Source organism: Electrophorus electricus, chromosome 20 (genome assembly GCF_041902795.1).
Source record: "Electrophorus electricus isolate QZ-2024a chromosome 20, ASM4190279v1, whole genome shotgun sequence".
Taxonomy (NCBI): domain Eukaryota; kingdom Metazoa; phylum Chordata; class Actinopteri; order Gymnotiformes; family Gymnotidae; genus Electrophorus; species Electrophorus electricus.
The window spans coordinates 6,693,363-6,715,000 of NC_137516.1; the positions used below are offsets into that span (position 1 = coordinate 6,693,363).

General features: G+C 43.6%; 3 protein-coding genes across 5 annotated transcripts in view; 1 reads left to right on the forward strand and 2 right to left on the reverse strand.

Moving 5' to 3' along the window:
• The window catches only part of mtor (mechanistic target of rapamycin kinase), a 73,479-nt gene extending 66,401 nt beyond the window's left edge, over positions 1-7,078 (reverse strand). For both annotated transcript variants that reach the window (XM_081702978.1, XM_081702977.1), the window contains exons 1-13: positions 6,996-7,078; positions 5,907-6,058; positions 5,551-5,659; positions 5,094-5,326; positions 4,026-4,226; positions 3,664-3,798; positions 3,202-3,477; positions 2,732-2,840; positions 2,118-2,301; positions 1,684-1,812; positions 1,135-1,379; positions 551-766; positions 8-213 (exon numbers count right to left, since the gene is read on the reverse strand). In XM_081702978.1, the coding sequence (XP_081559104.1) occupies positions 8-213; positions 551-766; positions 1,135-1,379; positions 1,684-1,812; positions 2,118-2,301; positions 2,732-2,840; positions 3,202-3,477; positions 3,664-3,798; positions 4,026-4,226; positions 5,094-5,326; positions 5,551-5,659; positions 5,907-6,026 (2,163 nt within the window). In that variant the 5' untranslated portion in view covers positions 6,027-6,058; positions 6,996-7,078. The remainder of the gene's footprint in view (positions 1-7; positions 214-550; positions 767-1,134; positions 1,380-1,683; positions 1,813-2,117; positions 2,302-2,731; positions 2,841-3,201; positions 3,478-3,663; positions 3,799-4,025; positions 4,227-5,093; positions 5,327-5,550; positions 5,660-5,906; positions 6,059-6,995) is intronic.
• Positions 7,079-7,343: 265 nt separating this feature from the next.
• On the reverse strand, positions 7,344-16,832 carry qars1 (glutaminyl-tRNA synthetase 1). Its single transcript, XM_027021160.3, has 23 exons — positions 16,668-16,832; positions 15,972-16,122; positions 14,517-14,626; positions 14,212-14,287; positions 13,982-14,046; positions 13,839-13,892; positions 12,805-12,865; positions 12,536-12,607; positions 12,127-12,212; positions 11,745-11,831; positions 11,558-11,657; positions 11,091-11,169; positions 10,278-10,517; positions 10,091-10,183; positions 9,791-9,928; positions 9,498-9,585; positions 9,253-9,399; positions 9,030-9,131; positions 8,799-8,891; positions 8,396-8,523; positions 8,114-8,180; positions 7,838-7,963; positions 7,344-7,695 (listed from the first exon to the last, which is right to left on the reverse strand). Exons 1-23 carry the CDS (start codon positions 16,776-16,778, stop codon positions 7,645-7,647), a joined length of 2,325 nt encoding a protein of 774 aa, XP_026876961.2. The 5' UTR covers positions 16,779-16,832; the 3' UTR covers positions 7,344-7,644.
• A 121-nt stretch (positions 16,833-16,953) lies between these two features.
• The window catches only part of ogg1 (8-oxoguanine DNA glycosylase), a 4,942-nt gene continuing 257 nt past the window's right edge, over positions 16,954-21,638 (forward strand). Inside the window, exons 1-8 of one of the 2 annotated variants that reach the window (XM_035536152.2) lie at positions 16,954-17,137; positions 17,500-17,661; positions 17,856-18,220; positions 18,547-18,726; positions 18,909-19,087; positions 19,434-19,581; positions 21,453-21,502; position 21,638. The exon at position 21,638 is cut by the window's right edge and continues 257 nt beyond it. In XM_035536152.2, coding sequence (XP_035392045.1) covers positions 17,552-17,661; positions 17,856-18,220; positions 18,547-18,726; positions 18,909-19,087; positions 19,434-19,581; positions 21,453-21,502; position 21,638 — 1,033 coding nt within the window. In that variant the 5' untranslated portion in view covers positions 16,954-17,137; positions 17,500-17,551. The other variant, XR_014118778.1, reaches the window with a different exon arrangement.

The window sequence follows — 21,638 nt, forward strand, 5'->3', positions numbered from 1 at the left end:
GGGTCACCTGAATGAGCATCTTGCGCAGGAAGGGCATGACGAAGGCCGGGTTCATGCTGCTTAGGCGGCCGATGGTGCAGATGGCCAGCTCGCGGATCTCAAACACCTCGTCGTTCAGTGCCACGAACAGGGCCTGCAGGTTCTCTGCCTGCGCCAGGTGGCCGTCGAAGCGTTCGTCCAGAGATGCCAGGACACAGTAACGGATGTCGGGATCTGGAAATCACACATGAGGGAAAAAAAAGCTTTAAAAAACAAATAAAACAAACGCTCCATTATCAGTATTTGACTCCATGTGTCATTTTTTCGTTATTTGTAGCTCAGCTGCAGTTTCACTTGTCAAATTGGCACTTTAACATATAAAACATCAAAACGTTAAATAAATCTTGACCTGAGACTTGCATATTACACCAGCATGTGTGTTTATGATTATCCATCTAATGAAAATAAAAATTATATCCCCCAGTCCAAACTTCTGACTATGAATAAAACCACATGACCATTACACTGCTCCCACACTGCCCCAGAGCTCAAATAAAACCACCTTCCTCACCTGGGTCAGTGATGCCCACCACCAGCAGCTTGCTGAGGACGTCGGCCACCACCTGCACGGCCGTCTGGCTGACCACGTGTCCGTGGCCACTGATCAGGTGGATGGAAGGTGTGAGCAGGCGCGAGCAGGTGCGCGCCGCCTCCATGCGGATCTCCTTGTGCTCGCTGCTCAGGAAGTGGTCGGCACAGTGGCGCACAAACTGCGTCAGGGAGTGACCTGGGGAACGCGGCGACAGGCAAGAGCGCGGACATGAGGCCAAGGCCACCAAGACTGTGTTCTTCACAAACAGAAAATGTGCATGCGCACAAACACGCACTCATGCAATGTTCACAATAATAGAAGATACCATTCCGCATATTATTCAAAATGACAAAACACAGAAAGAAAGCCTAACCCAGTACATGGCTTTTAGTTCGACAACCACAGTTTGCTGGACGCATGCCATGTGGCAAAAAGACCACAATGACAAGTATAGTAAGAACAGTTAGTTTACAGCTGACACATTGTCTTGAACCACAACGCCCCAGTTGACTCTCACGCTAAGCATCCACACAGACGGAGAGGCAAAAGGAAGCTGGCCATACCCTCGAACTCGAAGCTTCCCAGGGTGCGCAGGGCCAGGGTGATGCTGCCCACGTCGCTGGCCTCGGGGATGTTGGTGAGGCTGGGCGAGGCCAGCTGGTGCGCCAGGCCCTTGGGCATGCCAGGGTGCCGTAGCGGCTTGTGCATCAGCACCAGGGACAGCATTTTCAGCAGCCCGTCCTGGATGTCCTTCTTCAGCTGGGGGATCTGCCGGCTCAGGTCGTACAGCACGGCCGTCAGTGCTGGACTGGGGACCGGAGACAGAGCAAGAATCAGCATCACAGCACATTACACAGAACTGGCATGAATATAATGACATACAACGTGTGTTTTTTCTCCATAACCACATTCAGGAAACCTGAAGGTATGAATTTCTGAACAACATATTGCTCGTAAAGTACAACATACTACATTACATGCTACTACCATATAATACACTTATGTTAAATGTAAAGTCTGAAAATAAAAAGCAAGTATGCACAAGAGATTATATTATATAAGTAAATTGGGGCAGAACATTTTTTTTTTTTTTTAAACATTTTGATTACTACCTAAGTCCAACTGCTAACATTGGTTCCAGGAGCTCTTTGATATCTTGCTGAATGTTGGGTCCCATGGCTCTAGACAGCATGCTAATACAGGTGAAGACTGTGGCATCTACCTGCATGGTCTTCTGTCTCCTGAGTAAGAAAGAAAGAGAGTCAAAAAGAAAAAGAGTAATGAGTAAAGAGTAAAAGTCAAGAGACCAATCAAAAGACATTTTTCTCTAGCAAACATTAAGAGCAAAAAGCAAACAATAACAGGTTAATGCTAAATGAAGAAAATTCATATACAGTTCATCACAACTTTCTGCAAGCTACTGATTGGTCTTCCCCCATCCTGTGCAAAAAGTACTGTAAATAGCTTTTATTCAAAACAACAACTTTAATGTGTGATAACCAAATAAGATGCCGCCATAGTCTCTGATGGAATTTGTAGTCATTACTTGTGTGCAAAATCTTTCGGTGGTAGTGCTGCTTTTATGATCTCCAGGATCTTGGCGAGGTAGGGCCGGATCTCGGTCCTCACGGCCACCACCAGCAGCCCGAGGGCCTGGAAGGCAGCTGTGCGCTCCTTCTCCTTCTTCAGACAGCCCAGCAGGTGGCCCATTGTGTCCGACAAATACTGATCTGAGGACAGAGAGGCAGTGGCTGTCAATGGCGTAAATGGTTGTAAAAACATGTGGGCTGAAGTCAGCTTGATAACTCACGGGCAACTACAAGAAACAAAAGCCTAGACCTATATACACACACACACACATACATACATAATATATATGTGTGTGTTTATATATATGCGCACTGTCATTGGCTCAAATATAAACAAAGGTACACACTACTGCATTTTTTACATGACAATAAAAACAAAAATTTAAATTAAAATAATTTTTTTTTAAAACCTTTACAACTTGGTATTAATCATAAACTAAAATCTGATTCTAATTTTAGTATTAATGCTGAAAACTAGTCAATGGAACATTAAATATAGTAACTTTTAAAATTACAGGAATAATGGCTTTGTCCTTTACGTAGGAGCTTAAATTGAAGAATGCATCACTACCAGTGAAAATATTTGGTTGGAAGGCAGCAAGGCGTGGCAGCAGGTTGAGAATGGTCATCTGGATGAGAGGACTTTTAGTCGTCCTGTACTTCAGCACCCAGCGGCACACCTGATACAACAGTGGCATGTTTACAACACAGCCTTTCCCTGCACAGTACCTCGGTCGGTTCAAGCACACATGAAAACTGTCTATAAGAACACAGCACAGCTTACAGGTGTGAGAGAAGTCTGGATTCTGATATTCAGAAGAGACTGTAGAAATGGTTTTGCTCGGCCAGCCGTGGCTTGTACAGGTTTCAAATTTTCCCTGACCTAGCACACCGGATCCAGCTCATAAAGGGTTGACAATTAGCTAACGAACGGGATCCTGTATGGTAGAGCAGGGAAAACTCAAACCTGTTCAAGGCATTGTAGCACCAACACTACCGGCGAGACGAGCGCGTTTGAGGATGAGCCTCCGCGGTACTCGCCTGGTCGAAGCGCTCCTCCATGAGCTCGCGGCAGTAGCGGCTCTCCACCAGTGTGCTCTTGGAGGGGGCGGGCGCGGCGCCGAAGCCGAGGAAGCCCTGGGGGCCGCTGTAGCCCAGCAGCCCCAGCAGGGCATTGGACTGTGGCGCCTGCACCGACTGGAAGCTGGTGAAGGGCGTGATGTGGCGCGGCTTGGTACCGAAGCCCATCAGCTCCTTGCAGTACTTGTCGTGGACGAGCTGCTGTTGCGTGATCTCGTCCATCTCCTCACGCATACGCTGGTGTGGGGCCAGAGGGCGAGGGAGCGCCAGAGCAGATGAGGCGCAGGAAGGAAGGAACGGAAGGAAGGATGGATGAAAGTGACAAAGAGGGAAGGAGAGACAGAAAGAAGAGTCACCTGGTGCTCGCATAGCAAGATCATCCATTTAATGCACATGTGGTGTGAATTAAGAGGCCACGCCCACCTCTCCTTCCATGCTGCTGATGCGGACCAACTCATTCAGTATAAGCAGAGCGCCATGCACCCTGTCATCCCTGTTCATGCCTCTCTCTCTGGCCAGTGTCTCGTCAAACCCTTTCTCTGCCTCTTCAAAAGTTTGCTATGGTCAGAAACGGCATCCAAAATATACTAAAGCAACTGAATGAAGAAAGGATTCAAATCTGCACAGTAAGTACACCTGCCCGCGTACCAAACTGATCTGAGAACCCATCAACCACATTTAAGACAGCACCTTCAGTTAAACAACTCAACTAAAACAACCGGATTAAAACAGTTTAGTTCTCCTCCACACATACCGTCGCCCTTGCGAACACAGAGAGAGCTCACCTTGTACCACTGAGGTTTCTGCATCTCCTTGGTCTCCCTCTGGGTGGTGAGGATAAGGCAAGCCCGCAGCGCCGACACGGCACCCTCGCGGATGGCCTGCTTGGAGTCCCACACCGCATAGAAGATGTTGTCGAAGAATGGCTGCACCTGCTGGAAGAAGAAGGTGGGCGCGCTGACGGCCAGCTCCCGCAACACAAGCACCTGCAAGACCGAGGAGAGAAGGGAAGGGTGTAAAAGAATGGCACACTTCTAACCAACACATATCACAAGGTGGACACAAAAGCACAAAAGGGTTTGCATGGTTACAGCGAACCAGAAAGGGAGCCAACTACAACTGACCTCAATTCTTTTTATGTTCACAGGTGAACTTTAAAGAGGGCTTAGTTCTCTGGTCCTTTTTAGCTCTACTGAAACCTCAGACCACTTGTTCATATCACAGCTCCGTTAGAACTCAGCAGTCACACTGAATTAGGGGTAGTGAATTCAATGTGGCTGCTTTTCACGCTGCTGTTATTTGGTCCTGATATATTTTCAAGAAGCAGATGCAATGAGAGAACAAAAACAAACGCAGCTGGTGCTTAATGTGATCTTCCTTCCAGATGTCAAGAAGGGTTGTGTTCTCTTCCTGAAACACAATCCCACGTGCAGCCTTTTTATTTTAAATTCGATTTTACCCATGAAGAATTTGGCTGTGTATAGCAAGCCTTGAGGTACACCGCAAACAGAAATGTGAAACAGACAGTCCATGAGTCAAGTGGACTATGATATGAACCACAAAAGAAATATACTGAGAGGTATACTATGAAGCTGGTCCAAGGTTAGCGCATTTTGGTTTCATTTTAGAAGGGTCTGATTTCACTTGACATGTTCACACATACAAAAGAAACCATGATTAAACAGTCTGTGGCCACCTGAAATTCTGAAACAGTGTGAAAATGCCCTTAGAAATCAACTGCACTAGACCTAAACACAGTCAGACACCCACAGAGGGCTATCATTCCATTTGACTGCTGTGGAAATGGCACTAGGTCACATGCGAACGGGCATCGGTCACGGTCTTTATCCTACCGCTGCATGACGGCGTCCCTCGTTGCGGTCGGCTCCAAGCCACTCCAGTGCCCTCTTCACCTCAAACTCCACATACTCAGCAGTGAACGTGTCCCCTGCCATGGAGAGGTGGCCCATGGCCTTGGAGGCCATCTCCATGACCACAGAATCACTGGAGGGAAGCAGGTTGCGTAAATAGTTGGCGAAACGGGTGATTCTTGTGGCATTGCCGCCCTCCACTCCAATGAGGCTCACTGAAGACAGACAACCAAGTCAATGTTTATGACAGGAGGCAAACTGGATCGTAGGCATTTATTCAAATACTTTTCCAAATGAGAACAAAGCAGATGCACCTTCTTCAGTGACTAGCAGGAGCTTAAGCTCATTCGAGAGAAATATTGAGATGACTGATTTTATACCCTTTACAGTGTGCCGTGACAGCCCAAAAAAGGTTTACTGTTTATGGAGAAAGACTCACCAATGGCAAGGATACCGCCTTTTTTCTCATTCACGTCTGAGCTGGACACCAGCTCAAATATGTGGTGGTTCAGCTCATCATAGAAAGTGGTGGCTTCATCTTGGCTCAGCTTTAAGGAGGTGTGATGCATGTCAATTTTGCAAATGAAAGGAACATTTCACATACAAATGACTGAATGAATTTTGTATGAACCAGCAAGAGCTAGCAAGATGCAATCACAACTTGTTTCCTACTAGTTTTATTCCACACGTGTAATGGCAAACCTTGGGTCAACAATACATTTTAGTGTTAAAAACAGATTTCCCCCCCCATTTCTGTTAAGGTACAGCAATGCATAATACAATAATGCTGTTTACTTCTCTCAGCTCGGTGGTGACATAATGCTGGAGGTCCTTAGCAGCTTTGGCTCGCGTGTCCTCATTTCGACTCTTGAGGCCACTCACAAACTGCTGCAGCACCGTAGACGTGCCGGACATGCTGGCAGCAGTGATGCCACTACCTGCGGTCCCTGCAACCCCACAAGCATACAGCTCTAATGTTGCGCCTTGGTAATACATGCATACCCAAAAGGCTGCTTTTCATTCATAGTTTCATTATATCTGCCAATGAAGTGGTTAGAATTCAACACAAGGAGTTCAAAGACTGTAAATCACCAACACTGGATGTGCGTTTTAGACTATAGTATCTCCATGTGGAAAGACTTAAGGAGTCCAACCTTTGATGTATTTCGAGAAAACCACGAGTCCTTCTCCTTAGTTTAACAGAAGTAATTTGTCAAAAATGGAACGATGAATAAAGAACCATTAAAGACTCAGCACCTATAACATTGTCTGACATAACCCTGCATGAGATTGAAATATATCGACAGAAATCGTCAGCAAGTTATTACAATAAGTAAACTACAAGTAAAAGCATTTGCTTATTGGTTGCAAATACAATGGCGTTATTAACGGTTTGTCCGATGTTAACGTTTACATTAACAACATTGTAGCTTTCGCTGGCCTCACATTATCAGTCGAATATTATGTGCTAGCTAGCGTTCGATAGTAGTAGCTAGCTAACCACCTTGAAAGTTCATGTAAACAGAAAAGGACTAGCTAGCCAGCAAGCTTAGCAAAAAACAAACAAACAAAAAAAACAACAAAAAAAACCTAAAAGTACACAATGTAAAAGACAACATGACAGTGTCTGAATACTGACTAGGCAGCTAGCCGATAGCTAGCCAACGTTAAATTTAAAAAACAGGTTTTACAAAAAGGTAGACTTTCTGAAACGCTAAGCTAGCACATTAGCGAAATGTGCAGCCACCAAGATGCACACGAAGTGGGCAGGCTGAAATTTGTGGAGGTTTGTTCTGAATTATAATCTTACGTAGGATTATACACGTGTTTAAATATACGTACAAAAACGTATAATTTGCTAAGAGAGGCAACCGTATATCTTACTTTTGCACTTTTCCTCTGGCGATGTCCTGTTCGCAGGGTTGCAGAGGAATAAAGGGTGGGCTTTTTAGTGACCAGCATGGCGTTGACCAATCACCTGAGAGTTGGCAATAATTGGCAGTACAAAGAGCCATATATGAGCTTGAGGGAAAAGCCCACTACAACGGAAGTCATTTTGATTTGTTGTTTCTTCATTGAAGAGGGTGACGCTTCCGCTTACTAGCTAAAATAACTTAGCTGCAACGTGCCATAGGCAGACAATCTGTAGATGACTTTATAAGAGCTATTCCTTTTGCACCTAGACAACTGTAATAATGTTTTCCTGCTTACAAGCATTTATACACGCGAGGGTTATTTAAATATGGTTTATTTCAAATGTTTGAGTCACTTCTCAAAGTTAACAGATGGTAAATTGCAGCAGTATCAGTTATTTAAAGGCAATCAAATCAACAAGAAAAAGAACATTGCATATTTAAGCACCAAGACTGAACAGCAGCTGCATAGTTCCCATAGACATCTGACCTTCTAAGGAGTACTGTTAGACCTGCACATTGTCTACATGCTGATACAGTACAGTGATGTAGTCCAGTATACATAAAGATGCTGCTGGGCTCATGGGCTGTAAACATCCAACTTCTTTTCTCTAGACCAATCATATCTTTCCAGGGTCCTCCTTGAGCATAACAGTCCTATTGAAAACCAGCTGGGGAAAGAAAACGGGACAAAGATGAGCAAGAAGACACTACTTTCTCACTTAATCTTCCTCTAACAGGTTTCTTCCTTGTATACTTGTGTACGTGTGTGTGTGTGTGTGTGCTTGTGCGCGTTGCATTGCTTGGTCTTACCTTTTCAGTGGTACTATCTGGATCCACAGAGAAATAACCCTCTCTCTCAAACTGGAATTTATCAAAGACCTTGGCTGTGCTTACTGACCGGTCTACTAAGGCACTTTCAATCACTTTCAGGGAATGCTGGAGGAAAAGGTCAAAAGCTTTATTTTTTTTGTAGGTGTAACTGCTACAAAACATTGGTGCCATGTTTTATAATGGAATTATTGCTGAATGCTACTTGGAAAACTAGAACTCTGTTTGGGGGCTGTACTAAGTGCAGGCTACTCTTACCAGGTTGATGTCACTCAGGAAGCCACCAGGCACTTCGGTTGCGTCTTCTGGGTTTTTGTGGAGGAAGCTAAAATCAGAAATACAGATTCAGATATGCATACACAAAACGATTGTAAATGTTGACCCAAAAATTATTATTGAGCTCATTTTTACTCATGCTGTTTATAGGTCATGCTGCAGTTCATTTATGCTTTTTATGGTAATTTAAGATCATCATAAATGTATGTGCGTTTATCTACATTGTTGGTTACAGACTGCAACCTCATACCCACACACACTTACAGCCGCTCGTAGAGACGCACTTCACACTGCAGTGGCTGGCTGACCCAGTGTATGAAGGCCTTGGGCTTCTCAGCAGAGTCCGAGCTGGTGCAGGTTACTTCCAGCTCCACCACCTTACCGCTGGCATCCTGTCAGCAGGGCAGCAAACCAAAAGCCGGAAAAATTGTTTAAATAAATAAAGAGAAAAAGAACAGGCAAGCACTAACTAAATTCAAAAGGAAGGGCATGATTAAACACTAAAGAGTGGTTATGATATTACATTATTCATTTATCACACTAATAAAAAAAAAAACCTTAGATCCAACAGTTGTAACCCTAAAAACAATTAGCAAAGTTTGACTTTTCCTCTGAAACACAGACACAGGACATACAGACATAAAATTCCCTTTAAGACATGGCTCACTTTGATGACGCGCTGCACAGATATGACATAGCCTGCATGTCTCAGGCCTACTGGCTGCTCAGGGGTCAGACGCTTAAAGCCCTTCTCCATTACCTACAGGGAGTGTGCAACAGTGTTAACACTTCAAACGCACATGCAGTGCAAGCAGTATTACACAAACCGCAAACTGTAAAAACCAAGGGTAGATGACCGGCTTTATTCCTCTCTACCCTCTCACACAAACTAACCTACCTCTCGGAAGTCGTTCTCCTCGATGAAGATGGTTTTGGAGAAGGGAACAACATGGCTGCCCCTGCTCTCATCAGCAGGGAAGTCAGGAACACGAACATCTGACTGAGTGACACATGGATACAGAAAGTTTGGTGATTGTGGGAGAGCGACTGCAGTAGGTTGTTTTAGGCTTGTGTATGAAAAAGTGCTTCAAACGTCTGTCGAAAGTATGCGTGGGGGTTACCTGTGCGTTGCTGGGAAGATTGGTGATGGTAACTCTGAGAGGCTCCAGGACAGCCATGGCTCTTGGTGCGGTGTCATTAAGCACCTCCCTCACACATGCCTCCAGTAGGTGGGGCTCTGTGGTCGTCTGGGAAACAGTCACGCCCACCTACATGGAGGCAAACAAACACAACCGATTTAATAAGAATTATTTAAAGGCAACTCTGGCCAGAAAGTAAACAGAAATATTTTGAATGGGTCTCTTACACGTGCACAGAAGTTGTTGATGGCCTCAGGAGGGAAGCCACGTCGCCTGAGAGCTGTGAGGGTGAAGAGGCGCGGGTCATCCCAGTCTCTGCGAACGCAAACACGGCCCGGCTAATAAGGGCTCTGATGATCCAGTGACCAAAACCAATACATTAAGCTACACTAAATTTGTAGACAAGACTGAATAAATGAAAGAATCACATCCTATTGTGTGTGTGTGATGTTTATATAGGACATGACATCCATTTAGAAACAAGAGGACCAATCAGTAGAGAGGGAAGGAGGAGTCTTACCTGACCACGCCCGTCTCCACTAGTTTGATAATCTTCCTCTTGGAGACCACCGTGTAGGTGAGGTTGAGCCTGCCATACTCCCACTGCACGGGGCAGTAGACGTCCAGAGCATTGCACAGCCAGAAATATGACGACCGCCTTAGAGAGGCAGACAGAGACATGGCACACAACACGAGGTACTGCCTTTACAGGCCACGTGCACGGCTACCTCAGAGGCAGCTCCAGCCAACACAACACAAAGGCAGGGGCTCTAGAAGCATGCGAACATCTCAACAGGAAGCCCCGTCCCACCGTGCCTACCTGGCTTGGAACTCTTTGGTGCAGAGCGAGTGCGTGATGTGCTCGATGGAGTCACACAGGCAGTGTGTATAGTCATATGTAGGATAAATACACCTGCAGAGAGACGGAGGAGGCGAGTTGGGACAGGTGACACCTACCACGCGGACGGCGGACGGACATACACGTTCTGGCAGCCATGCTCCCCTACCAGGTGTCCCCGCTCCTGTGGTGGGCCGTGTACTTGATGCGGTAGGCCACCGGGTCCATCTTGCCGTCCTCCATGACCATCTTCATGCGGAGAGTGGCTTCGCCCTCGGTGAACATGCCCTTCCTCATCCTCTCGAAGAGCACCAGCGACTCCGCAACCGGCCGATCCCGCCACGGCGACGAAGGCACGTTGTGGCCCTTCAGCTCCTCGCCACGCTGGTGGCACACGTACGCATGGCCCCTGTAGACACAAATGTGTCCGCACAACAAATGCCCACAAGATGCACACTCGTAAAGGTTTCACTAAAAAAAAAAAAAAGAAAAAAAAAAGAAAAAAAAGAAAAGACAAATAGGCAACAATACTACATTTCCAAACAATGTGTGTGAAGATACTCAGTCAATCAGTGCCTGTTCAATTGAGCTACTGGCCTTCCTGAAATGACTGCTGTTAAATTATATAAATGATAAAGCCAGTCCTAGTATTCAGACACAGTCCCCCATTTACACATCCAATGTGTCCTTATAGATGAGAGTTTTCAAACAAACAGAAATGTTAGTACAATGCAGCACTTCAGTGGCAGGTTAGACCTTACTAGCAAAAAGAGCACTAAATCCTCTTCTAGAATCCCACTAAAATGAAAAAGTAGTATTGTGTTTTTCAGTGCAATTTGTTGCTGTATATAATACTAAACTGATATGAAAATTGCCAGAATATATATTCATTCTGGACTGAGAAATTAATTGGGGTCTCCTCTTTCCCAACCTGGATAGCCCTTGCGTCTGTGCATGTGTGTGTGCTGGACTGCTTGTTCACCTGCGAATGAGCTCCACGGCAAGGTCGTAGAGGGGTTGGAAGTAGTCGGACGCGTGGGTGATCACATAGGGTTTGTAACCTGGGCAACAGAGACAGAGCCCTCAGCTCAGAACGCAACACAAACATTGCTGACTCCTATAGCTTACAGTAAGGTTAGTCAACACCAAAGTCATGGGGTTGACTCATAAAGGAGCACACCGACTGAATAAGGGCATATGCCAAACGCTGATGGCAAATGCAAACTATTCACTATGTGCAAAACTGGCGTGGAGCAGCAAGAACAACCAATATCCAAGATATTGTAGCATATATTGTACCTCATTTAAAAACCATTTCACTGGACAAAATTAGATAATTTATTCCATCAGAACTTTACTTCAGGGCACCTCTCACAGATCGTGGTGGCCTCTGGTGACCCCACTGCAATTTGTTCTTGCAAAATGGAGGGAAGGCTTATGAGGACTCACCCAGCCACTCCACCATTTCTCGGATAGCAGTGAAGTATTTCTCTTCCTCTTTCTCTGGGTTGGTATCATCATATCGGAGGAAGCAGATACCATTATTTGCCTTTAGAGGGAGACAGAGCTTAAATGAGGTTAACTGGTTTTCGCATGCACAGCGAGTGGGCAATTTGATCACCGTTAGCTGCGGTACCTTGGCAAAGCCAAAGTTGAAGTTAATGGCCTTGGCATGGCCTATGTGCAGGATGCCGTTGGGTTCAGGAGGAAAGCGTGTCCGCACCTACACAATAACAGTGGCAGGAAGTCAAAGATGTTTTATAATCTTTAGCCTCTTCTTCACTATATCGCTCTATAAATTTCTTGGGGCAGTGTTAGCTCAGTGGTTAAGGTAGTTGACTTGCAAGATTGGTGGTTCAAGCCCCACAATTGCCCTGAGCAAGGCCCTTAACCCTCATTTGCTCAAGGTGTACTCAGTCACAACTAAGTCGCTTTGGATAAAAGCATCAGCTAAATGCTGTAAATGTACTTAAAAATCCTTTGCACTCACGCTCCCACCCCCCAAAAAACACACTCACCTGGCCACCAGTTATTTCCAGATGCTGTTTCAGCAGGTTCATGGTGTTGGGTGTTACAACATAACCTTCAGTCTTGTAATTCTCTCCTGTACAGACAAATGAGGACAACATCCACAAAAATTTATTACCTTTCATAAATACATTTTTATAAGTCGCTGCATGGCTCCTAATTCAAACTATTTCTTTCATGAGTTATTATATCCACAATTAAGTCTGAGAATCTACATTATATCCACACATTCCATGTGGCATTTTAGAAAAAGAAATTTAAGTTACTATGTATGCAAGAAGGATGCACTGAATAGCCAATGAAATTTTGAATTGTCAGGTTTCAAAGAAATATAAACATAACAGTCAGCAGTCCAAACAGCAGTTTACACTGAAGCAATACACAGTGGTCCTGACTCACCTGGCTTATGGAATTTGAGAGCTTCCCCTCTCAACTGCTCCATCAGAGACTTTGCCTCCGTTTTAACTTCTCCTATTCAGAATGAAACAAAAAAAAAAAAAGTGTCTTACTTCCAGGTTCTCTTAACTAAACCACGTTTTGGATTCAAACAAAATGAGGATTATGACTTTTATATGTGAGAATCAAAGAAATAAAAGGGGAAACATGGAGTGTCTTCCCACTGCCACGTCCCAAAAGTTTGGGGAAACAAGACATTCCTCGACACGCACCGTTCACAGTACTGCTCTTTTCCTCCTTAGTTTCATTCTCTGGGGCTTTGGCCTTAGCTGCCTGTGGGAGGGCACAAACATATCACTTCAGCAGTCACAAAACCTAGGTAATCTGCACAGTTCATATACACATACGTTATATGGACAAAAGTATCAGGACACTCCTGTTAATCAGTGAATTCAGGTGTCAGGTGTTTCATTCAGTCCCATGGGTTGTTCTAAAGAGCTCACTCAAACAGGGTATTGTAATAGGATGCCACCATTGCAACAAGTCAAGTTTGTGAAATTTCATCCTCATAGATATTCCATGATCAGCCGAGGTATAACTGAAGAGTGGAAATGTTTAGGAACCGCAGCAACTTAGCCAAGTGGCAGACCACATAATGTTACAAAATGGGGTCACCAAGGGGTGTAAAACATGCCGACACTGGACTCTGGAGCGCTTTTCTACTGTAGCATGACTGTCCCCAGTGCACAAACCAAGGTCTATGGTTGGGCAAGATGGGTGTGGAAGAACTTGACAGAGCCCTTACCTCAACCCCATCAAAGACCTTTGGGATGGACTAGAAGAGAGCTTGTGAGCCAGGCCTTCTAGTCCAGCATCAGTATCTGACCTCACAAACACTCTTCTGGATAAATAGGCAAAATTTCCCACAGACGCACTCCAAAATCTTGGAGAAACCCTTCCTAGAAAAGTGGAAGCTGTTATAGCTTCAAAGGTAAAACCAAGTCTGTATTAATGCCTATGGATTTAGAATGGGATGTCATAAAACACCTGCAGGTGTAGTGTGCAAGTGTCTCAATACTTTTGGTCACATATGTCTGATCTTCATAACCCTGCATTGTATGTTGGCTACAATGGCCTTGTAGTATTATGGTAAAAACAACGAAGCAAAATTGACACCAGATATGCCTTGGCTGTCAACTGCATTTGAAGTATTTGTGAACGCCCCCCCCGCCAGTATTCCTTAATTCTTTGTGAAATACACCATACACCACTGATCACATGGGACGGAAAGGACTTGGAAATCTACCTTTGGTTTCTTCTCCAAGTCTGCCTCCGTTTTAGGGCCCAAGAGGTGCAACACCTGTGAGATCAGGATCCGTTTAATCACAATTACTGTGCTTGCTGCTCAGACTACAATCAAATGCATAAACAAAAGGTGACCATACATACCTGCATGTCTACTTCATTCTTTACAATCTTCCCATCAGCCCATTTCATGGCAGCTCTGACCTCACCTATAAAAGATGTCAATGATTAAACATTAGGGAACTCCAGTATCAACAATGGAATGAATAAAAATGTATCCAAACATACCATAGATTCACAACCTATAAAAGGTTCCATCTGTAAGGGTATAAATGTCTAGAAGAGATTTGAAGGCAGCATTAAGAGGAGCTCACCCATTAGGAGCCCCATGTTAAACCGGTATCTTTCTGACAGTAGCTGCTCTTTGTGCTTTCTGATGATCTGCTCAACCTGTGAAGACCATACCAAGCATAAAGCTGTCAGGGGAATCAGAATGACCTACATAAATCTTGCAGTGAGCATTACATTGCAGCATCATATACCTGGATATATGCAATGTGTGTGTATTTCAGAATAGTCATATTCCTGTAAATCTAGCAAAAAACCTGTCCTGATCCACAGCACTGGCTGCCTTTGTTGTTTACAAACCCATATTCAGCTGTGTTCCCCATTTCCTTACCGTATCCTCTATCTCTTCTGGTGTGATGACAACACCCACACCACAGGCACTCTCGAAGGCTTTCTCGTCCAGAGGGTCCTGTGGGTGGCTCTTCACATAGTCCAGTGCCGCTGTATGCGAGACAGAGGCACAACATCAGATACACAATCCAAGACGATTGGTTGTCACTGCTGCACTGAATGTTTACGCCTGATCAGCAGTAAACTTAATGCAAACACATGCACGTGTATGTGAAGCTAAACTAGTACATTCCGAGATAGATATACAGGGGGTGTTTAAGACTTGGTAATATTGGACCTGATTACTCAGGGCACTCCTTGGACGAAGTGTAACCTTGGACTTAAATTGATTTTGGTTTCTAATTTTTAAAATATTTTATTATAGAGATAAATAATTCCAGGCTGTGTCTTCTGTGATGAGTTTTGTTTACTTCCATGTTGTTTCCTATAAATTCATATATTCTGCCCCTCCCCCCACCTCAAAAACAAAAAGGGTTTGATCCTTCTGTCCACAGATCATGTGTTGGAGACTTAGAGCGGTTAGCAAATCAGACGTGGTTAAACGGAAACCAAAGTCAGGATTTCAGAGACAAAAGGAGTGTAAAGAGGAAAAAGAAAGTAAGAAGAGCAAACTATTCTGCCTAGGGGCCAAAATCTGTTGCTACACCCCCAATTTCTAGGTATCTTATGTAACTAAACATATTTACTGTTTGTTTTTTAAATAAATTAAAACATAAGTTGCCTGCCCTCTTTTTCCACACGTTTTGTTTCTGCAATCCTGATTTGGTTTAATTTTAACCATTTCTGAATTGCTAACCTCTGTCTAGTCAACAACTCATGATCTGTGAGCAGGAGGTTCAAACCACTTTTGCTTTTGAGGCGATGGAGTTGCAGAATTTGCAAAAAGGAAATAAGCAGATAAACAGAACTTCTCATGGAAAATATATAGTCAGGCATTTTTATCTCTATAGCAGAGAGTATAAAAATTAGAAACCAAAATCAGTTTATTCCTGAGGCTATTGAAGGGCCCACGACGGCCAGGTCCACCATTACCAGCTGTGCCCCTGCTAGCAATTAGTTACATTTGCAATTATTTATATATATTTTTTAAAAGAACAAGTTGATAATGAAGCACAATTTCATTCAGTCCAGAAACTAATCATTCTTTAGTTATTGCAAGAGGCACCGTTTCTGCTGTCATAACAAAAGTTAGCAAGCACAGAAACTAGCTCGTAGTTCCAGAAGCATCCAGTCACTGAGGGAGAAAAAGCAGACACCCATTTCTTTTTGTTGCTTCACCCTTAAACGCATACCACCAATGAACCCCGTAAACAAACATATTACTTATTTTTGTTTCTTTATTTTCTGGAGAGGAGGTAGGTCTCCATGAGCAAACCAACGACACGGGGACAGCCAAAATGTGCGAAGCACTAGGTACGTTATCTAGGTTAGCTACCTGACACCTGCAGCTCTGTGGTGATCTTGCGTTGGACGATGTGCTGTGTCAAAAAAGCCAAACGCCGGGGTTCCCTTAGCCGGGACACCATACTGTAAAGCAGTGTTCCCGTAGCTTTGTCGATATCTGTGGATCCCAACAGCCCTTGTGCCTACAAGTCACACAAAAAACGACCATCGTTAGCTAGACTAGCTAAACCTATACTGCTAGCCGTCAAAAAACTCAATTACTGATAGCTCAGATTGTACTCTACTTAGCTAACGCTAAGTATCAAGCTTATGTTTCGAAAGTAAACGAGAGGGTCTAATAAAGATTTAAAAGTTTAGTTAAAAACAATAACTAAATACATAATGTGAGCTAAAATTGTAAGTTAATAAAATGAAAACGTTAGGTTAGTTAACTTTTCAGTCATTTGATTTTAAGGTTAAACAACCTCAGATCTGCATGCAACTAGTTATTAACCAAGATAAATTACAAATTGAAAAAATAATTCAAGACCAACTCGTACAACTGCAGCTATCTGAGCTTCGTAAAATGTACAAAATGCTTTTTAGGTTAGTTAGGTTAGCTACCTACACACATTTTAATTCGTCTAGTGACATGGGACAGTGACAGTTTGTCCTAGTTAACGTAACTAACGATAGTTTGATAGCATTTTAGCTCTTGCGGCCTGTCGATGCTTAATTTTCAGATTACCTGAGCAATCGCGTCCTTGAGAGCAGAGCTAAGCACTTCATTTTTTAATGTCTCTTTAGCTTTCTGCTCACTGAGCCCAATCGACGTGAAAAGAATCACCAAATCCGCCATGATCCTCACAGGTTCACATATGCGCCGCCGCCACAAGGAGTGAATCTATCTGGCCAGCATGGACGAAACTTTCAGGAAGGGTAAAAGGAGCCAATCCACGGTTATCTTACACACCGTTCCTACAATCACGATGCGTTTTGCAGCGATGCGTTGACTTCGTAACGAAAGGCATCATACTCGCAGGAGTTGCGTCAGTCAGTTTAGGTTGATGGATATTAATCATTTCAAAAAAAATTCAACATAACTGAAATTAGGGGACCAGCAGTAATAAAATTAAAGTACCTATAAAGAATGTTACAGATTATTAATGCAGCACACATTTCTTTAAGGAGAATTGCAATAACCATACGGATTCTCAGGTTGAACATTATACCAACTCCGCTAAAGTTTACTGTTGCTCACCCTCATTCGTTTGTTTTGAAAAAGCCGTGGACGGAATTTAGATATTTGAAACAACTTTTTCACCATCTTAACGTCATTTTAGCTGCTGTAATTAGTTGTGTCTATTATATAGTGAGCATTTATTCAGCAAAACGTCAAACGTTGTAAGATTGTTATATCTTTAATGCTGGTTATCCAATTAGCTAGCATTCGCTACAAATTTTGCGAAGTTAACTACCTAATAACTTCATAATGCACTGCAGAGTATTTTTTGCTTAATATTATTGTCAGTTCTTGACAGCAATATGAGCTTTCTTGTGGCAATTTGTTACTGAACCAGGACACAGTTGATTTCATCTCCATCTCTGGTCTAAGCGTGGACCAGCAGCGGGATGTCCCAGCACGCTTTACATTCGGTGGGGAAAAATACATGGCGTTCTCTCCCATGTTCACTCTCCGAACTTCGGTTAGACCTTACGCTTGGATGTGGACAAACCTTCCGGTAAAATATACTGCCCCATTCACATACCCGTGTCAGAAGAGTGGAGTAGTCTTGTAACATTTGAGTCCTCACCAATCAGCTACATAGCTAAATGGGTTTGTACATGACAAACTGGCGCTGACCATGTACAGGTGTGGCTCAAGTTGAGTAAGAAAGGTATACTGTTCCTCAAAAGGAACTCTTAATTTTTACAGATGGCGTGAGACAGGAGAAGGCCACTGGACAGGGGTGATGGGAGGACGAGTGTGGACGCTCACTCAGAATGAAGACACTTTATGGTACCACGTCTACCATTGCCATGGAAACCCAGGGCTAATTAATGGAAGGAAACGGAAAACAGCGGCGGGACTTAAAGGTTCAGGGAAGAAATCAAAAGAAACCATTGCTGTGAAGGAGGAAGAGAAGGCGGAGATGCTTGACACCGTGAGCTCAGAGGAGGACAAGAAAGAAGAAGAGCTTCTGAGAGACTATTTTCAGCTGCATGTTAAACTGGAGAACCTATATGAGGAATGGAGCAGTGCAGATCAACACTTCAATCACACAGGCAATATCTTCAGAGGTTAATTATTTCAAACCACTATTCTCAAGACTTAAGATAAAACCAATAATCCGAGCATGATGGAGTCATGGCATTAAATGGTGGTAAAGTGGGAAACATTTCTTAAGGGATGCTGTGACTGCAGTCCTGCTTGAAATGGCCAAACTCATATCGGCAGGTCTCCCCGCAAAGATCAAGACTCAGACTTGGACACATTGAATGAAAGTTATGGTATGCTAATATTTCTCAGTAAGCATTTGTGTGTGTGTGTGTGTGTGTTTGTGTGTGTGTGTGTGTGTGTGTGTGTGTGTGTGTGTGTGTGTGTGTGTGTGTGTGTTCGGTCTCAGGAGTGCGGATGTTGCGTCAGGACCCTGTGGAGTGTCTCTTCTCATTCATCTGTAGTTCCAATAATCACATCTCCCGGATTCAGGGCATGGTAGAGAGACTGTGTAACACACTGGGCACACCCCTTTGCAAGCTGGATAACACACACTATCATGACTTCCCCTCTATACAGACACTAGCGGGTATGAAGGCACACAGCCAACGCACTACATTTTTTAAAATCTCCATGCCGTCAGTCGTACACGTGTTGTCTATTGCTAATCCATATTAATCCCAATGGAGTCTCACATTAACAAATTGAATGTTTGACACCTTTAAGTAAAGTAAGATTGTCTTTGGTTTTGTGTGTATGTATGCGAGACAGACAGTAGTGTGGAGGCACGTCTGCGTGATATGGGCTTTGGCTACCGAGCTCGTTTCCTGTGGCGGAGCGCGCACCTCATCATGAGCACCCTCGGTCCCGACTGGCTCTACGAGCTCCGCAGCACCCCGTACTTGCAGGCCAGAGATGCACTCCGGACACTCCCTGGTGTCGGCCTCAAGGTGGCTAATCGTTTAGCTGCTAATGTGGCTACTGTTCTTAGCATTCAGTCTATAAAGCGTTTAGGGAAAAATAAGTTTGCTAGCCAGGTAAATAACTTGTCATGATATGGCGATGAAATGCAGAAAATGATTCCCAAGTAGGTGCATCACAACTCGGATCATAACTGGTCATACAATGCAGGCTACATGGCTCCCTGGTTTCACCTTTTTTAAAAACAAAAAAAGCCTGTATATGTAAGTGCTGCATTTTATAGACAGACTATGCTAATACTTGGCATGACTAGCAATAATTTATGTGATGCTTGATATAAGTGTGCGGGTGTGCACACCCCCACGTTCTGTCCAGGTGGCCGACTGTGTATGTTTGATGTCACTGGACAAGTCTGAAGCCGTCCCCGTAGATACACATGTGTGGCAGATTGCTAAGCGTGACTATAGCTGTGCTGCAGGTATTGGAAAGAAGACTCTGACTGATAAAGTCTATCAAGAGATTGGTGAGTGAAATAACACACCGACTTACATTGTCCTTCCCATGTCCACATTCGGTGTGGTGTCTTTGTTCTCCTTATTATGTATCCGAATGGTAGACATAATGGTGATAAAACCATATGCAGAATAGTGTGATCAAATATAAAACTTTGCGTGGATTCCAAAGTAACAGTGTGCTTGCACAAAATTACAAGAAATGGCACATGCCAATGAAAAAAAAATCTTGAGTATGCTGATCCCTCTTTATAAATCATAATCTTGAAAATGTGCACAGGTGAATGAGCTTCATATCCTGCCCCGGTGCCAATGCAATGCAAATGAATTTGTCAATGCAAATTACCTCATGAATACTTAAATATGGGGTGTCCCATTCATTACTGTGTGAGGTAGTGGCAAAAATAGCAGCTCAAAAGGCAAAAAAGGAATTGTGCAGAACGTTAAATGGAAGAGCTGGTGATGGAGATTGAGGTCAGGAAAAACATGTTTGGTGGTCCAATGATGTGCATTTGAAAACTGCAGGACTGTGCATCCTTTATAAGGAAACTGGCATGCTGTTTATGCTATAGCATACTCAGACCGCATGCTTAGTTACAGGACAGTCCTAAATGCTGCTGTTCACTTTATACTTAAATCTGTCACCAGTGGTTGCGCACATAAGATCCTCCTGTACGCTTGGGTCCTCTGATGCTCTTCTCTCCATTCTTAAATTCAGATTGGTCGCTGCTTGGGGCAGAGTTTTCAGTGTTATGGCACCCAAAGTATGGAAGACCATCTCTCCATCTCTGTTCCTCATGCTCCCCCTTTAAAGCAGAGCTTAATACAAACCCCTTTTTAAATACTTTATTCATGCTCCTCCTGTAAGCAGACCCCTTATGCCAGTAAATTATTTATTTTTGGCTTCGTAAAGCAATCTTGAGTATGAGAAAGGCGCTTTGTAAAAACAATATATTATTGCTATTTTATCCTCTGCGTTCCTCTGTGCTCTACGTCACCCGCAGGAGATATACCAATATCAGCGCAATCAGTTACTCTGATTCCATTTGGGAAAGTGGACATTGCTGCAAATTGCAATTTGATGTTGGCCTGTTCACCCACAGTGTAAGCAAATCGGACAAACTGCCTTGACGGTGTAATCGTTCCAGGCGATTCAGCTAGCATGATGACATTTCAGGATTTTTGTGTCTCCTTTTTCTTAATCTTTTTTTGTGCTCTGCAAATAAAGCCAAAAGCCACTCTGCTAAAGACAATGCAGCATCCATTCTATCCTTTTTTTTTTTTTAATCTGTGAATTGTTTTAAAGGTGTTTGCAGTTAGTAATTACTCACAACTATTACCAACCCATAATGCTACAATTTCATTGGAGGGAGGGATTAACAAATTGAAGGCTGCAAAGTTTTCTGGAGCAATAAATATGGAGCTAAATACATAGCACAATACATATGAATTAACTGGTGTACACAAATAAATCAAGAAACATAACAGACAAAACACTGTTTTAGGTTTGAAAAATAGCCTAAATGTAGTAATTATGGAGTAATTAATGTGGGTGAGTGAGGATAGTGATTAGCACATTTTGCTGTAATTCCCTACTTTACCCCAGCAAATCTGTCTCTATAAATGTTGGCTCTATGCATGGGTCAAAAGTTCCGTACATTGTTGCCCAATTTCCGCCAAATATTTATTTATAAATTCGTTTCTCCGCTGGAGTTTGGCACCATTTAAAAGTTAGAATTGTTTTAAAAGTGTGGTTAGATATAGATGCAAAAAAGCAATGCACCACTAGAGGGAGCTATTTTAGTGCACTTGAAAGGATGCACCCAGAAAAGGTAGGTTGAAAAGCCTACTGTTTATAGCATTTTATGTTGGCACTTTGCAGGTGATTTCTTCAGGAAGATTTGGGGTTCCTATGCAGGCTGGGCCCAGTCTGTGAGTAAATGTGACCTAATCACTTTTGTTTTTATTAATGCTTTCCCTGAGTACATTATTCATTTCTTCTCTCTCTCTCTCTCTCTCTCTCTCTCTCTCTCTCTCTCTCTCTCTCTCTCTCTCTCTCTCTCTCAGG